The sequence below is a fragment of the Scomber scombrus genome, chromosome 3 (genome assembly GCF_963691925.1).
Source record: "Scomber scombrus chromosome 3, fScoSco1.1, whole genome shotgun sequence".
Taxonomy (NCBI): domain Eukaryota; kingdom Metazoa; phylum Chordata; class Actinopteri; order Scombriformes; family Scombridae; genus Scomber; species Scomber scombrus.
The window spans coordinates 14,238,121-14,253,784 of NC_084972.1; the positions used below are offsets into that span (position 1 = coordinate 14,238,121).

The window sequence follows — 15,664 nt, forward strand, 5'->3', positions numbered from 1 at the left end:
TTTGGATACTCAAAGGGAATCATGATCAGAGAGGAGATGAAACAAGACGGAACAGATGTAGCACCGTCTACAAAGCATGGAAATTTGTTAAAAGGATGATGACACTATAGTACCAGTTCACCTGCCTTCGGAGGCTGAGCCAGTATTTACATCCACACATACTGTACACAAAATCGTTTCACTGAAGAGGTGACAGTTAGCGGGATTGCTGTGTGACTCCGGGGCATATTTGAGTGAAGGCTTGGTTACAGCCATGGTGGAATCCTACATATCGAATACATCACTGTCAGTCACCACAAAAACCAGATTGCTTTCCCAGATCACTCCTACTTTCTTTCTCTCCGTCTATATCACCCGATCTGTCTTGCTCTCACTCGGCCTCTCCATATAATGTATAGCTCACAAAAGTTTGCCTGGCATTTCTCCAAGTATTCCGTTTTTCTTTTGCCCTGCCCCCCTCCCTCTCCTCTCCAGAAATCTGTTACCCATACCCTTATTCGCCAGAGTAAATTCTGAGAGCAGATATGGGTTAGACGGAGGCCTAAAATAGATTGTCCAGGCCTACCAATGGAAACCAAGCTTTGTAAATGCAGCTGTTGGCCTTATGAAGGGACCCTCGCCTTCCCTTGACTGTCAGACAAAAGAACCACCACCGTCATGGCAGCTGTGGGACTGAGATAGGTAGCTAAAGGGAAAGCTGCATTTAGGATTAGCACAAAAATATGTAAGGGATTGTTATAATAGATTTTTTGAAAGTAACAATTTAGCAATGAAGATAGCAACCATATACTGTTTTGAATGGTTACTGTAAATTTCTGAGAAGATTGGCAGTCTCATGACTTGTTGTACTTATTAACCATGGCACAGGTCTGGAAGTTTTTATTCCAACCAAAAATTACAGCAGCTGATTTCACTGATGCTCATATTTTCCACCAGACATTAAATTTAATAGGAAATGTGTTGGATTATGTAAAAAAGTAAGTACAGTGCGGAAAACGAGGACTTCTGCTGAGCAGGTAGCTTCTTTGTTGCAGTGGGTGAATGTTTTAAGTAAGTCAGGAAACTGCCCTTATTGCTGTATTGTATAGTATTGTTGTGTGAAACTGAAAAACTCATCAGGCCAATTGCACCAAATTTGTTTAAGGTAACTACAACATTTAAGAATTAATTTGTCAAATATTAATTGATTTCAATATACAATGTAAACTCTTAGTTAGATACTTAAAGTTAGATGCTATGTTTTAAATGTTGGTGTTGTTAAATGCAGAGAGGTACAGAGGGCAGATCAGGGGTTTCTAACGGGTAAACATATGGGGGTAAGGGGCAGTCTGAACCAAAGTCTGCTAAAGCCGCTCAATTTCACGGTGGGTTACAAATAAACTATGCTCTGCCAAGACTTCGCCCCTTTCCTCTAACTCTTCCTCACGTATGCATTCTCTTTTTCTGGTATTAATCAGGTCTTTCCGGCCTCCCTCACCAGCTTTCCTGCCATTTGTTTTCGCTCATAGCAACGTGGACTTCAAACCAGTTGTCCACCAATATAAACGGCACTGAGTACCTCAATGTGTTTAGGCCTCTTGCCGCCGAGCTGGAACTATCTGGGACACCTTCAGAAACACTAGCCAGCCGCAATCCCGTTCAGCTATTTAATGTAATGTTTCCGCAATATAAAGGCACCGTTCGAGAGTTGAGGTTTTAAAACAGCTGAAGCAAGCTTCTCTGGGCCCAGACTGACCATTAAAGAGAGGAAAGACCGCGTTCAAGAGCCAATGCAATAAAAACTCACAAACTCCAAAAGAACTTCAAAATATGCCGTGATGTTTGAAAACCCTGGCCGATTTTAGATTTTTTTTCACATCCTATTTTTCACAAAAGGGACCTGTTCTAAACTCTAGGGACCCTGCCGTTTTCCAGATGGTTCTCTTCAGTTCAAACTGTTTTGTGAAACGAGAAAACCTCTCCCCTTCAACTACGTCCCTACACTCATCTAATGTTTCTATTGATTCACAGGGGTATACGTATGGTCATAAAAAGGAGCTGACTGAATACCCAGGACTGCCTTATATCATGACACAATTCATCATCATACACACACATCTTTGCACACAGAAAAAAACTTTCTAAGGAGATGCTGTCAGCTTTTCTTTGTTAAGTGAGGGGAAAAGGGCATAGAGGGATAGACAATTAAGGATAACGATGAGGTTAGCAGTGACAGAAAGTGAGAGGAACTCCCTTCCTGAAAATATAAAAGCAGCTCCCTCTTTACTGTAGGCCTCATCTCCGTCCAGGCGGCTAATTGATGGCAAATAGCTCTACAGCATTTCCTTACACACACACACACACACACACACACACACACACACACACACACACACACACACACACACACACACACACACACACACACACACACACACACACACACACACACACACACACACACACACACACACACAAATACACGTCATACATTATATACACATATGCAGTTTCCCTGTGGTTTTCAACACAGCTCGTTTGGCAAGAGAGGAAGGTCTCACTCCAGACAGACCCAGCCCGCAGCGGAAAACACACACACACACACACACACACACACACACACACACACACACACACACACACACACACACACACACACACACACACACACACACACACACACACACACACACACAGTGTACCTTGTAATATTTAGCCCTCATCTTGTATAAGTTAGAACAGTTAAGTAGTTTGGTCATGCTCCTGGGAAGACAAGGCCACTTAGGTGTTAGGTCTTAGTTGGGTGACCTCCAGAGTTTGAGCTGCTTCTCCTGCCCAACAAGAGCAACTCCTAAGAGGGGAGTCTGTGCAAGGCCAGCCCATGATGAGGATAGCACTAGCCTGGCAACCAGGCCTCACATATGGAAACTGTTTAACTGTTATTATTAATAACCAAAAAAAAAAAAAAAAAGATACACACACACACACACATATATATATATATATATATATATATATATATATATATATATATATATATATATATATATATATATAAACTAATAACACATGCAAGACACTGCCAAGACTCAGCTCAGGAGACAGAGGGAAAACACATACATACACAAACAGAGACTGTCTGCCATGCGTACACAGGCACATACACACATGAAGACAAATGTACACACACAGACGCCTATTGGTTAAACAGAAAAACACGTTCCTAGTCAGTGGCCTGTAAAAGTATTAGCCCGCCTGCCTGCTTTGATGGAAATAAAAGTCTTTCATGTTTTTGGTTCAGAGGGTTTTTACACCTGGTTGTGGCTGTGGAGATGGCGAAGGACACACCCTCACACCCACCCGTACCACACACGCACACACACACACACACACACACACACACACACACACACACACACACACACACACACACACACACACACAAACCAGGCACACACAAACACCGGAAGTGGGCAGACTCAAACCAGGCTTGCTGCTGTACAAAAAGTTAAACTTCTAAACAAGCACAAAATCTTTAACTTCCCTAAATGAGAAGCAGGGGTGGGGTGTGCTCCAAAAAGGGGAAATGGAGAAGTGTGTGTGTTGGACTATGTAATTAAGTAAAAAGGTCAATCCACCCATATGTGAATGAGCACATTTATCAAATTAAAATAACAAACCTGTAAAATGTTCTATTCTTGCTTTTTTTATTTTGTGCAAGCAACAAAGGCATTCAGACAGTGTTGATTTATAAGTTTATCTGTACAATTAAACAAAAATGTAAGTACAAAAGGATACAAAACTCTCTGGATTATCACTATGAGCAATGCCACTCACATTAAATTGTCATTTGATACATTGTTTTTTTCAAAAAATGTCTATTCTAATAAAAATAAAAAATAAAGTTTTACTCAAATATTTTCTTCATATTGACAAGATGACAAATACATTCTGTCTGGCAGGTGAAAAAAGGCTGTCCTGCACTACTCTAGAGTTTGAGAAAAAAGCAAAGGACAGAGAACGAAAGACAGAGAGAAGAGCTACATTCCTCTCCTCCTCCCTGTTGACTCTAATCTCTCCTTTAAAATTGCTCACACAAAGAACCAGCACAGACTAGCTAATTAGCAACACTTTAGGCCTGTGCAGCTATTGTGTGCGTGGTGTGTATATGCGTGAGTTCATTGTGTGCATCCCAGGCTCTCAACTGTTTCCACGGTAACTACTTGCCTAGCAGCCTTGTAAGCGTTGCACATTTTGTCTTTATTCTTTACTTTCTCTTGTGCCCCTCTTGGTGTCCATCTCTTTCTGTGAGTCCGGAGTGGGGGAATGAAGGAGTAAGGACTTTAAGAAAAGAGAGGAGACTTTGACCAAGAAATGAAGACTTTGTGTGACCTGTGTGAGTGTGTGTGTGGGGTGGGGTGTGGTGTGATGGGGTTGTTAACTAATGGTCTCTTGTTTGAGTGCCTTGGCTCTAATGAACTCTGAAACAGTGTATCTAAGCACACGTGAACTAAAATTTCTGCTGTTTGGTATAGAAAGTGACAGACAGTGACCAACGGGAACAAGCACCCACCCACCCACCCACGCACACACTCATACACACACACAGTGTCACTAACCAGTACTAGTAATGAGGTCACGCAGCTTTGCCTGCTGACCTATGACCTCTTAAAAAGGCCTCAGTCACCATGGCAATACACCCTAAAGAGTGACAGCCAACAATCAACTTTTTCACCCTCAGAAAGCAGAAACTTTCTCCGTGTCCACCCCTGCACATGTGTGAGTGTGTGCATGTGTGTGTTATTTACCTGACAGCGCAGCCAGGCCTACCAAATGTAAGTGCTTCCAAACACTCCCATGGCAACCAAACCCAACCTAACCCCTTTGGGTGCCCGGGGATGTGTGTATACCTCAGTCTCCACAACAGAGACAAGACACACACATATACACATCCTTTTTCTTCTGTTGGTATCTGTCTATTCTTGTCTTTGAGCCTCTTGGCTGGTTTGGTCGACCAACCGTGACTGTGTCCACGCTGGCTGATCTGGCCTGGTGGACCATGTCTACCACCAGTCTAATATTTATATTATATTTATATTTAATATTTATTCCGTGAGACTTGTAGTCTTGTAGCATGATTCTGTGAATCAACAAAGAAAATAAGCTGTATTATAAAGTATATTTACAGTTAAGGCAAGTCAATGTGCAAACTATGACATGTTCTTTAACTATGGTTTACTTTCACTATTACTATGATTTCAGAAACTTTGTGAGCCCCAAGAACATTGCGCTGTAATTAGAGAATGAAAGTGTGTATGGAGGTCATAGCACAGAGAAACACAACAGGAGAGGAATTGAAAGGACATCAATAGTGAGAACTAAATTCTGCTCTCCAACTCTCACTCAGTGGATTCCCCAACACTCAATGGCCTGGCTGGAAAAAGCAGTAAAACAAAATTTATGGATGCTCATAAATACAACATCTCAGCATCTCAGAATTAGGTCTCAATGTGTGAAAGAAATGAGGAAGGGGAGTCCTGTGAAAAACATTACTGACCACAAGATTTGTGCCTATGTGCAGGTGTGTTTGTGGCATTGTGTGTTTACATGGTTGAACGGGCAAAGTGTATGTGATAGTAAGTGTAAGTGTGTCCATGTCTCAAGTCTTCCACAACCCGTAACTGTAAAAGTAGTGTAGAGAAAATATGGATGACTAAAATTGGAATATTCAGCATGTAATATTATTTATCAATCAGCATAAAAAGATTTGTGTATAAAGTGATTGACATGGTAAAAAAAGAACGTAAAAGTCAGGAAAAAGATAAAGTGTGCTGCTGGTGCTTTTAAAACTCTTACAAAGAAACTACAAAAGACAGAAGGGTCATTACGTCGCTGTGTAGCTTGTGAACGCACAATGGTGCCACACTTGAAAGCTCTCAGCGCAGTTTGCGTAGTGGTGCGTGATAAGGAGACCGCTCTTTTGCCTCTTCCCTCTCAATTTCACTGGGTGATGGAGACACTGGTATGTTGGTGTTATTATTTATCTAATGTTTCATGAGCTTTCAAGGTACATTTCATTTCATTTGTATGTTAATTTGATCATTTATTTGCATGCATGTACCTTAATGCTATGCTAGGTTCAGAACAGACTGGTGCTTCTTATGTATATGTGATTGAGGTTGGTAAGTTAGCTATACTATGATAATACCCTAATTGAGCTCGTTGGATAACTATAATCGACAGTTCCTGATATGGTGATCAGGCTTTTTTTTGTGTAGTGTGTTCTTTCATTTGGTAGAGGCATTTCTTCATCAAAAGTCATGTGATGTAGATTTGTTGGGCTTTAGAGTGCTTCTCCACGCATCTCCCATAGGTTTCAATAGAACTGGCACCAAGCAGAGCATTAGAAAGTTGGTATTATGACGTAATGACCCTTACTTCTTTTATAGTTTCCTTGGACTCCTAGAGGAAGTTGGTGTTCTTAAAGTCTCTTTGTATCGCTGCAGTAACAGCAGTGGGTGTTCTGTGATGCTAGGCAACCTAACTGGCCCCTCCTCTGTCTCAGCATGACCTCTGGTGACCTGTGAACTCCACTGACCTCAGACATAAAGACGACGGCCTGGGCCAGATCGAGGGAAAGCTTTTAGGAGGTGACAGCACTCAGAGAGAAAGAGGCCTGGGACTGATTTACTGGCCCGCACACACGACAGACGGACATACACACACACACACACACACACACAGGTTACACATGTAGACAGACAGACAGGAACATGCACACAAAGACACACATTGGGTGTAACCTGTCCTGCAGATGCACATAATGTAATTAAAGAAAATGTGTCTGAAAATGTCTTTTTTTTCTTCACCTCCTCCTCTTCTTCACTAGCTACCTCTTCACCTCCATCTCCTCTGCACTCCTCTGACCGGAAATTGAACTCTAGCGGAGAGCTGGAGGTCAAACGGGACATAACTGTCCTAGTGACCAGCATTCACCTCCCATAATTTAACAAGGCAAAGCAGCCAAAGCCATAGAATCCCATATGTCTCAAAAGCTCCCCACTTCCATCCATACTGACCATAATCATTGAGTCTAGCCAATCTAACAGGAAGCCATACGTTATCTGAATCATCCTGCGTCTGTTAACACGCACACCAGTCTCATACATCTGTCCGCAAAAGCACTCCCCGCATCAAACCCAAATGTGTGCTCTCGCGCATACATACACACAAAACAGCTATCTTTCATCAGTGTTTGTGTATATTTGAGATCTGTATCGGTTCCCCCTGATCTCCAGTCATCACTTTGGCTCCTTAATTACACCCTTCATTAACTCACATCAGTTCTGTGCATGTGTGTAAACGCCTGTGTGTATGTGAGAGAGAAAGAGATAAAAACAAAGATTGTTATTATACTGTGTGTGTGTGTGTGTGTGTGTGTGTGTGTGTGTGTGTGTGTGTGTGTGTGTGTGTGTGTGTGTGTGTGTGTGTGTGTGTGTGTGTGTGTGTGTGTGTGTGTAAATAGAACATGACAAATGGGAGTTGGGATCGAAGCTCCAAACCAATTTCTAAAGCTGCCTTTTTCTCAACCAATGTTCCTTTAAAACCCTTAGGGAAAGGAGACCACCACTACAATCTGTCTCTCACTTTCTATTTGTGCGTAAGAGCGAAAGAGAGAAAAGGATAGTGAGAAACAGGGAAAACCCCTTACTGGCTCGTTTAGCCGGCCGATGAGTGGCACTCCTAAGAGGAAACGGCACCTTTTTGTCACCATCCCTCTCTCTTTCCTCTCCCTCCTACTTTTCCCTCTCTCTCTTCCCGTCATCACCAGTCCGCTACTACTGTAGCTGCTGGAACACCGGGAGTGATTAATTGATGGCGAGGGAAAAGGAGGAGACAGAAAAGGGTGAGAATAGTAGAAGGGGGAGTAACGGCGTTCAAAGTACGGACTCACATCTGCAAAAAAAAAAAAAAAAAAGGCGGGGGGGATGTAAAGAAAAGGAAAGAATCGAAGACACCTGGTTCTCGTCAGAGCACCCTCCACCCAGACACACACACTCACAACACTTTGAGGTTTGTTAGGATTTATCCTGCTTACATTTCTCCTCTGCTATGCATCATTTCATGTCTACACCCATGCCCGGCACCTCAACAAAGTGCCATACACTCTCCGCTGCACTCTCACTTTTCCACCTCTCCCTCCTCTCGTCCTATAACTCCATTCTTTGTTTCCCCTCCTTACCTCCCTCCTCTACTCCCCTCAATGATGGGGCAGAGCCGGACTTCGCCCCCTCTTCCCTTTCTTCCTTCTCTCTTCCCTCTCTCCTGCTCTGTTCTTTCTGGGGAGGCAGACAGGCCACATTCCACAGGGAGGCCCAGGCGCCCTTTTCTGACACGTCTCAGCGTTACACCCCTCCCTCATCCCTCTATTCCTGCTCTCCGGCCCACCGATGCCCCCCACCCCTCTTCCCGCAATGTGCTGCCTCTTTGCCCCTCCTGTTACCTTCATTGCCTCTGGCTGTATGTCCCATCTCCTCAATCCCTCCTTTTATCTTACCCACTTCCCCATTTGGTAGCTGACCATCATAGCTTCACTTGTGATCAATCAATTGCTCAATCAACCAATCATCCATTCTTTCAATCGGTCTGTCTGTCTGTCTATCTATTATTCTATGAGAAAAAAAAGAAAAAGAGAAAGACAAAGAGACAGAGAAGGACAGAGGCAGAAAAAGAGGAAAAGAGGCAGGGAAAGATGGAGACAGTGAGACAGAAGACAGAGAGAGGCCAGAGGAGGGGTTTGACGGCTGGAGATGGCTGTGATTTCTCTCAGGTTCCCAAGGGGCCCAAGGAAAAGACGGCTTTGTGTTCTGACAACACCGCGCTGTCAGGATTTCTGTGTGTGTGTGTGCGCGCGAGTGTGTGTGTGAGTTTGTCTGTGTGTCTTTTCTGCTCCAGTGCACACTGGCATGGTGTTTAAGCACCAACACTAGTCTGCACTACACCTTCAGGTGAGAGACTCAAGCGTGGAGGAGAAAGGAACAAGAGGAGGAGGAGGTATATCCAGGACTTTCAGGGTCGAAGCATGGGAGCAGGTCCTTTTACAACGTTGTCAGGTAACCAGTGTCAGTGTAGGGGCTGTCTATACCAGACGATATTGATTTTATGAGTCTAGTCTAGTATATGGCTCTGTGGTCAGAAAGCAATACCACACCAAAACTTTATTCAAGAAGTGTGATGGAACAAGGGAGGAAAAAGTATAAGAAAAAGTATAAGGCCCATAGACAGAGAAATGTATCCGCAGGTTTCAGGTGATTTAGGACGGTCACTGAATTTTACAGTAAATCTTACCTGACATGTAAGTCAAGATTAATTTAAAACCAAAACAAAATAAAGCTGAAAAATATTTAGCATATTCCACAAAACCCGTTTTGTATTTATTAAAAGGGGACGTGCAAAAACAACTGAAAAAAGAAAACCTACAAATGTAGCATTTTTCAATGTCCTGAATTTTTTAAAAGTAGATAGATTTTGTTGGACTTTTAAGTGGAATGAACTGAGAAGAAAAATGAGCATGAGTGAGACAAAAAAAGAAGAAAAAAATCAGCTGGTTGTGATATCAGAGTAGCCACTCAACGGTGCTCACTGGTACAGAACTCCTATCTTCTCCAGGGGGTGAGGGAGTGTGAGAGAGCGAGAAGAGGGGCGTACGAGGGCAGCCAAAGGCTGGTAATACTGAGAGAGAGCTGACAGGTTCACACACTCATAAGTGTAACTACCACCCCATCCAACATGTATGTAAAGAAAGGAGAAAATATAATAATAGTCATTCAAAGTTGGGCAACCCTGACATGACAATTTTCAGGTTTCTAAAGATTACACTCATAAATTCACCTGCCTTTATTCCTGCATGTGTGTGTTAGTGGGAATGAGATTATATCATGATTTACAGTATTCTTATACACTACATAAAGCTACATATGAACTGAAAAGGAAATATATCCATAAAATGTCCAAAACTCAGTGATCAATCATATTTTTTTTAACAGAAAACATAGTGTTAAAGTGTAAATATGTACAGCAAAAATTACATGAGTGTCACTGCTTCAAAAAATAACCATAGAACAGGAAGAACCCACCTCTGCCTCATCGCAACTTGGATATTTTCAATCTGTGTGAATTGACTTTAACAGAAAGCTCTAAAGTAGATTACTACAATAAATTACTGTGTATTTACTGCTACAGTACATATGTGGATGTATCATTTTTTGCGAGGTGGGGTTGGGATCTGGAGGAAAGGTTGTGCTTGTCTTTCATGGTCCAGAGCGGATAGAAGGAAAAAGAAGTACAGTGAGAGAGAGGAAGAGAAAAAGATGGAAAGAGAGAGGGAGGTATGTTTGTGGTTGGTAACCCGCTCAAGAGAGGAAATACCAGTGTGCACACATACGCACACACACATATACACACACACAGGTGCAAAAACATAGAGAGCAGAGACCCGTCCGAGAGAATAAAGACCTGCTTTGTGTGAGCTACAGGTTTGGTGTTTATGTGTGTGCATTTGTGCATAGCTGTGTGTATGTGTGTGTCCTCGGCTGGAGGTTGCTGAGGAAGCAGGGTGAGGATGCAGTCAGGGGAAGGAGGGAGGGAGAGCAGGACAGAAGTAAAGGGCCTTGAGTGTTCTTCATTCACCTAAGGCTCCATCATTATAATTAGGGGGAATAATTTTAGCAGCAGGGAGGAAACCCTGATTTTTTCCCCCTGGGTTTCCTCAACTAGAAACTCAGCTGGTGTCGGAGAGCCCAGAACTCACACTGACCCTCATTGATGAGTTGACCAAACCCCATCCCCCCTTAAACAGCCAGTATATAAGAAAGGGAGAATAAAAAAAATATGTCTCTGTTAATCTCTACAGCAAATGCCACATCAGTGACCGAAAAGCATGAATCAGTGAGTTTCCATCATTAGATGACAACACTCAGCGGACATTCTTGCGCGGTTATGGGCAAATGACTAATGTAGAGACCTCTGGATAAAAACACATTTTAAAATGATCTGCACTGTATGAATGTGTGTGTGTGTGTGTGTGTGTGTGTGTGTGTGTGTGTGTGTGTGTGCATGTGTGTATTATGTGCGAAGGCTGAGGTCCTTCAGAGAGCAATCAGAAAAAGAGCTATGTGGATTTTTGGGGGAATGAGAAATAAAATGTAGAATTTCATCCAAGAAGTTCCGGGAAGTTTGGAAATTCCATTTGACGCAGTGGCCAGTGTGTGTGTGTGTGTGTGTGTGTGTGTGTGTGTGTGTGTGTGTGTGTGTGTGTGTGTGTGTGTGTGTGTGTGTGTGTGTGTGTGTGTGTGTGTGTGTGTTTGTGTATGGAGAGATGAGATTGTGTGTGGAGGGGGGACTGACGCACAGGAGGCAGGATAAATACCACAACTGGAGACACTACACGCTGACGTGTCAAACACACACAAACACTGCTTCATGGATCACTTAAAAAATTAAACAGAGGGACACAGAGCTATGACACACACACAGACTCTTTGTACATCTGAGCACTGCATCGAATGTGTGTTTGCATTTAATTCTGAGAATGGGTATCTTTGACCCACCACAACAGGAGAAAATTGCTTCTCTCACCTAGGCAGAACTTAAACGTCAGGTATGTCTCATTTTTCTCATACAGTAAGATGTAATAACATATCAGTGGGAGCCTCATGTGTATGAATAATTCTGTTGAACTTTATCCCAGTGTCATTAGTTGTCACATTATGAACAGTGGATAATTAAAGCAACAACAAGCCAACCTGTCAGAACTTTTCACCTTTTGCACATGTAAGACTGACAATTAGCAGAGTCTGGCTGACAGCGTGTTGTCACATCTGTACATTATGTAACCGCTTGGTGTGTACATGCTGTTCTAGACAATGTACTGTACATATGCTCATGAGTTGCACAAGTGTGAGGTGTTGCAAAACAAGTCTCACAAGCATGTACATACAGGTACATGTAAACATAATGTCAAGTGCATGCATAACAGGCACACAGAAACACGCAAATGCTCAAATGCATGGGCGTATTTGCTGCATATACACACACACACACCTGTTGCTGTTGCAGGTGCAGTAAATCGACTGGGCTGATCTCTCCATTCGTGTCTCCGTTAGATCCGCCCTCTCTACCTCCCCCTCCATCTGACTGGCTGCTGAGGCTGCTGACTCCGTTCTGACTGGACGGCGTTGTTCGAATGGTCTCAGAGGCTGATTCCACCATCATCACTGGCACCTGAGAGCAGAGAGGCGGGAGGGGTTGGAGGGGCAAGACAACACAGAGATTGAACAAAACTGACCTGGGTAGTTTGAGCAGAAAGCATGCTCCCATCTGAGTGAACAAACAAGGCAGGAAACTAAAGCAAGCACACGCAGAGATAGAGAAATGAATTGTGTGTGTGTGTGTGTGTGTGTGTGTGTGTGTGTGTGTGCACACACACATGTATTTTCTGAAAAGGGCTTTTGGTTGTGAACCACCCACACAAAAACATGCCCAAGTGGCCACAAAGCAACACCTGAAGCAGCTACTTTTTTTTCTGCATGTAAATGTGCATACACGTGGATTAGGATCAGACGTGCAGCAAATCTAAACTGACATGGCTGTTAATACTCTGCTATATAGTTAAATAACACGCACATTTCTCCAATAATCAGAGGTGGCATGTGTGCGCTGTGTGTGAGACATGAGCAGGTTGGGCTTTGAGAGAGATCTGTTTGATGCACCTTCATAGGGCCTCTCTAATTAGAGCGTGTTCCTTCAACAAAACCAGACAAAATGCGCCGTTCCTAGATGTGTTGTTGTTTTTGAGAAACAACGCCTCGCAAACACACAGGAGCATTTGCCATCGTTAGGAGCAGGAGCGTGGGAGAGAGGAGACACAGAGACACACTCGTACGTGCACACGGAGCACACACAACTGAGCAGCTAATACAAAACAAAACAAACCTTCATACAAGCACGCAGGCTGTGAACTCCTAATGACAAGCTCAATCTCGTCTTTCTGCCTCATCCAGTTTTAGAAATTAACACACACAAGTGCATAGTTTTAGAGGGAAAGTTCTATTGCTTTTATTTCAGCAAGCCTGAGTGGGTACACAAAACGCCATCGAGGCATTCTACCCGCCGTCTGTGTGTGACTGTGTGTGTGATTGCCTACGTTTTTCAGAGGCACACAGCCCATGCCTTCTGGGGAAACAATAAAAGCCATTTCATGAGGGAATCTAACTTTTCTTTCTCCTCTGAGTTAAGAGCAGGTGAATCTCTCCGTGTGTGTGTGTGTGTGCTTTTTTTTTTCTCTGAGACTCTGACAGCATGCGAAGGTGTGAGAGAGAGCGCTGGTGGCTCTGTTAATGGTACCAAATGCTTGCTGAGGGACAGGGACCCGAGCATGTTTGTGTGTGCGTGGGATACAATTGTGTGCAGGTGGATGAGTTAGTGAGTGTACAAAGACTATATTTTCTCTTAACTCTAGTGGTATCTAGCCATGCAGATAGTTACTGTTTTATTTTTAGAGGTTTTCTCACTGAATACAATGGAGAAGAATTTAATTTGTGAGCTATTCGCTGTGTTGAATTTAAAGCATTTAAAACATTGTTATGGCAATTTGTTTTTCCACAGAAAAAGGCATGTTTACTCTCTTACTATCACTATCATTTTATAGAAATTCACTGAAAATCTCTGAAAATGACTGCTGCTGAATTGCTCAAAGCCTGGGCACATCTGTATCGCTTAATAACTCTAGATTCATAGAATTCACTCATAGTTCTTTCTGACCTTGCAAACAACAGTTGACAAAAATGTGGTACTGTGTGGGCCATGTGGTAACATTATTGCTGCTGTTTCCAGGGTCAAGAATCAACCATAAATTGCTCACAAAAGGTGCACATTTGGCAATCTACAATTCCATCTGCTGAGGAAGATCTTATCTTATGGTCAAAACCTCCAGAACAGCATGTATGTATTCTTTTCATTTTTATTTTGGATGAATTGAACCTTTAAAAGTACAGGGTGCTCACAGACAGATTTCACCAGTTAAAAAACTTCCCCCTAACAAGCTTTACCATTTGCAAACCACAAATCACAAGACAGTATTTTTCCTCCCCATTGACTCTCCCCTGTCTCCCTCCTGGCACCCTGTGAAGTTAAGACTGAGAAGTAGACCGTTATTGTGACATTTAAAGCTAGTCACTTAATCTCCAACCTCACTCCTCTTCTCGACACGCTCTCCCTTTATTCCTCCTCCCGCCTTCGTCCAGACCCCTGCTAGGTCAAACTGCTCCCTGAAGCAATATTATGAAGCAAGGCATAGTGCTGAGTGATCAACAGATCCCACCGCACAGTCCACTGACTTTGCGCTACAGTAGAAACTCCTCACATCATCACACGTCTCACTAAGCATGAATCACCGGCCTGCTATCTAGCCCGCACTATACTGCGCTTTGCTGTAATGTACTGTACACCCATCTGCTTCTTACTCTTCCTCATTGACCTTATTAGCAATGAGGGGTAGAGAGATATAGACAGACAGGGAGATAGAGCTCGCAGGTGGACAAGGACCTAATGGGAAAGTGGGGAGTGTGTGCATGCCCTCTCTTTCACACACACACACACACACACACACACACACACACACACACACACACACACACACACACACACACACACACACAGGCGTGTGGTATGCTCGTCTAAAGGGTGTGTACTCTGTCATATCCTGTAATGGGTGTATATAAGCTGGTGTAATGGAGGTCGGAAAAAAGGCAGGGGCATAAATCTACCCTGAAGTCTCTGATTAGGGCTATGATACACACACTGTGATACACACACACACACACACACTGCTTTAAGTTTAAGTGTTTCTGGCAGCAAAGAGGAGCTGCCCGTGCAGAGGCCTGCCTCAACCCGCTACTCACTCTTTCTGTGTCTCTTTTTCTCCCTCTCCTGCGATCCCTCTACATGCTCAGACCCCCTCCAGCTGAACCCCTGACCTGAGAGTGTGTGGGGAGAGACATTCCCACTACCCCGAGGGGACTGAGCGAGGGAGGGAGGAGCACAGATCAGAGAGATAAAGAATGTGTTTGGAGGAGAAGGAAATAAAAGGCCTCCTTTGCCTTTTAATTGGGATGGAGAAGAGAAGAAGGAAAAATGGGACTCAACATGTTTCTGATGACACTGGTTTGTGTGTGTGTGTGTGTGTGTGTGTGTGTGTGTGTGTGTGTGTGTGTGTGTGTGTGTGTGTGTGTGTGTGTGTGTGTGTGTGTGTGTGTGTGTGTGTGTGTGTGTGTGTGTGTGTGTTGTCTAAGAGGCTGACACCTACCTTTGTACTGTAATGGATTAGCTCACAATGAACGCTAGGTGCATGTGTTTATGTGTGTGTGTGATTGATGAGTGGAGAGGAGCAGGGATGAGTCCTGTTTCAACATGCAGCCTGTTCAGATGTTCCCGAAAATATTGCACTAATAATAATCGGCTCTCCTTCTTTTCCTTCCCACTGCTCTGGGTGTGTGGAGTTCAAACAAGCCGAGCTAAATGCCCAGTGAGCTGGCTCACCACGGCTGACTCTCAGGCTTTGTTGGAGGGATTGGCTCTGTCAGATTCCTCCTGGTCACTGCTCATCAGAACTGTAAAGCTGACCAGG

General features: G+C 43.5%; 1 protein-coding gene across 1 annotated transcript in view; it reads right to left on the reverse strand.

Moving 5' to 3' along the window:
- The window catches only part of foxp4 (forkhead box P4), an 88,204-nt gene that overhangs the window by 42,960 nt on the left and 29,580 nt on the right, over window positions 1-15,664 (reverse strand). Inside the window, exon 2 of the mRNA XM_062415566.1 lies at window positions 12,082-12,261. Within this exon, the coding sequence (XP_062271550.1) occupies window positions 12,082-12,252 (171 nt within the window). The 5' untranslated portion in view covers window positions 12,253-12,261. The remainder of the gene's footprint in view (window positions 1-12,081; window positions 12,262-15,664) is intronic.